The sequence below is a fragment of the Agrilus planipennis genome, unplaced genomic scaffold (assembly GCF_000699045.2).
Source record: "Agrilus planipennis isolate EAB-ADULT unplaced genomic scaffold, Apla_2.0 scaffold12, whole genome shotgun sequence".
NCBI classification, from domain to species: Eukaryota; Metazoa; Arthropoda; class Insecta; order Coleoptera; family Buprestidae; genus Agrilus; species Agrilus planipennis.
The window spans coordinates 622,201-625,185 of record NW_020439003.1 but is presented as its reverse complement, the minus strand read 5'-3'; the positions used below and the strand labels follow the sequence as shown (position 1 = coordinate 625,185).

Here is a 2,985-nt window from a genome sequence, read left to right as displayed (position 1 = left end):
ATATTGGTAAAATACCAATACATATTGTTTTTATAGGGACCAAACATAAAAGTTTTACGTAAGTATACCTAACACGCTTATCGAAAATTCTACAAATGATAGAATGCAAAACTATATTTAGAAAATATAATATATAGATCTCGAGAAAAACTTTTATATATAACTGATAGCTGACCAAGCTACAATATTTTAGGCTAAAAGTAGCTATCCATGTTTTGATGCATTAAGAAATCACAAGACAATTTTGTATTACTTAAGAATGAAAATAATCTTTAATTAATCGTCCACTTAAAAACCATTCCTTATTTTTTATTTACATGGCCAATGTTCGGTATGCCTATTATATCAAAAGTATATTATATTTGGTATACAACTGTCACTTTTGGAGTTGTATTGAAAAGTAGGAAACAAAATGTGATATCCCTTGAATAAACTACGTGTAATCAAATTATTTGATAACTGAATTTTAACGAAAATAATATCTCAAAGCGCCATATTTAATTTTTAATAGTAACAGCCAAAAGAAGACCCTGTAGATAAGACAACGAAGTGTTTTGTATTTCTATCGAGTAAATTTACTCAAAGTTCAACTGTGCAATGTATGGTTTTATTCATTAGACGCAATATTCCAATACTAACTGAAATTTGCTAAAATACAACTGTTATTTTGTAATCATTTACCATTAGTTGAAACAACGGGATATACGAACAAACATAATTTCACAAGAAAAGGGTAAGAATTTTTTCTTTTTCTTTTGGTGTTTTGAAACAAGTTAGTGCCAAGAAGCTTTAAGCGGCAGACTTTGATTTCGTACCACGTATAAGTGCCGAGAACTAATAAGTTAGAAACCGCGATCCATAATTTTGATAAATTACTGATCAAAATCATTTTTATTTAACTATTAAAATGCCATAATTTTAAAATTATATATAAGAAAAATTATGAGTGCTGTCAACACAGGGCAAAGTAGTATTAATATATAATCGACAGAATAGGAAACGCAGTAAAATATATTTTTAATACTGTTAATAAATACATTATAAATAGTAAAGACATCAGAAAGTAAGAAAACACTATATGCAAAGAAGTTCAAATGTGGCCAGAATTTAATCTGTATATTGTGCTTAAATTGTATATTTACAAAATCATTTCATCGCAAGACTAATGTAAATACACGGTGTCCCAAAAAAAGTATACCCTGTTTAACGGGTCATCATCTTCTGATTATTCCCTTTTTTGATAAAAGTGAAATTAATTGGAAACAATGAGTGAATCATGGTTAATCTTTGAAAAATAAAAAATTTAATATAGGTATATAATTAGTAGTCATTTTAGGTATCAAAATATACCAAAAGTATAAAAATACCACAGGAAATTTCAGGCAAATCCATTTATTACGCGACTTACAATTTAATTAACGGTTAAAAGATAAGTTTGAAACTAAAGGAAATGATCAGGATGTTCAAGACAAAGTTCCAAAAGATCAATATAAACATCAGCGAGCAAGAAAGACTTCTGAAAAGTTATTGCGAAACTCAAAAAATCTATGAGACAAGCAATAATACATCAATAAATCAAGTGATCATCGCGTTTAAAAAAGTTGTAAATGGAAATCATTACCATCAAGGTACAAATACATTTCTTGAATATTGTATCGTACTTTTAATGTAGATATTTTTGTAATTTATATATTGATTATATGGTGAATAAAAATTCAAACAGTGTAGCTATACATTTTTTGGGAAATCCTGTATATCTAGAGACATAAGACGATCTAAATCTGTGATGATGAGTTATTTCACAAATAGGTTATTAGGTATTTATTAGTAACAATATCATTTTGTGTTTTCGTATCTTTAAGACTGGAGATATATTACTCAACGGTATTGACGTGCTTTGATTTTGGTTGACTGGTGGCAACATCATTCAAATTAATTTGTGCAGTATTTGTAGGCTCAGACCATCCTGCTTGCTCCTCTTGTTCTTTGTTATTTTCTTCCTGTGTTTTTTTATATTCCTCGATTTCATAATAATATTTCGGTGAAGTGATACCTAAACCCCAAGCGATTTTCTCGCCAACTACATCCAAACCAGCCAAAGTTTTTGAACCTAGCGATGAAAGCATATGGTATGTCCACGGACCCCAGGAGAGGGTTTTCTACAATAAAATGTCACTTGCTACCCATTTCTATTAATTTCTGCTTAATTCTTAAACGAAGGTGTGCCAAACACAGATTCTCATGATTGGGTGATCATTTATATCAGTGAAAGAATACGGAGAAAGATTTCTCTAAGTGAAGTACTACATTCATTACAAATAATGAAAACACAATAAAACCCTACAGTCTTAATTAGACAATTTAATTGAAAGGAAAAAAAATGAATTATTTACATCCCTGATAGAGAATCAGATCAATAATGAATTTCTCATAAATATAGGGATATTATTTACTCAATATAATTTTAAAGCAAAACTTTATTTTCAAAAACATTTTATAATGTATTTTCTTGTTAAAATTAAGAACTGTGTTCATCACTATATATATATCTAAGACTATTTACTTAAAAATCAGTCTTTTTATCCAAAAAGTTTTTATTATTAATAACCAATTGACATGTTTGTGGTGCAGTCATTTTAATTAAATGATGACCGTATATGTATATTGGTAAAATACCAATACATATTGTTTTTATAGGGACCAAAGATAAAAGTTTTACGTAAGTATACCTAACACGCTTATCGAAAATTCTACAAATGATAGAATGCAAAACTATATTTAGAAAATATAATATATAGATCTCGAGAAAAACTTTTATATATAACTGATAGCTGACCAAGCTACAATATTTTAGGCTAAAAGTAGCTATCCATGTTTTGATGCATTAAGAAATCACAAGACAATTTTGTATTACTTAAGAATGAAAATAATCTTTAATTAATCGTCCACTTAAAAACCATTCCTTATTTTTTATTTACATGGCCA

General features: G+C 28.1%; 1 protein-coding gene across 1 annotated transcript in view; it reads right to left on the bottom strand.

Moving 5' to 3' along the window:
- Positions 1 to 976: 976 nt before the first annotated feature.
- The window catches only part of LOC108733358 (protein FAM177A1), a 7,479-nt gene continuing 5,470 nt past the window's right edge, over positions 977 to 2,985 (bottom strand). Inside the window, exon 2 of the mRNA XM_018464481.2 lies at positions 977 to 2,159. Within this exon, the coding sequence (XP_018319983.1) occupies positions 1,875 to 2,159 (285 nt within the window). The 3' untranslated portion in view covers positions 977 to 1,874. The remainder of the gene's footprint in view (positions 2,160 to 2,985) is intronic.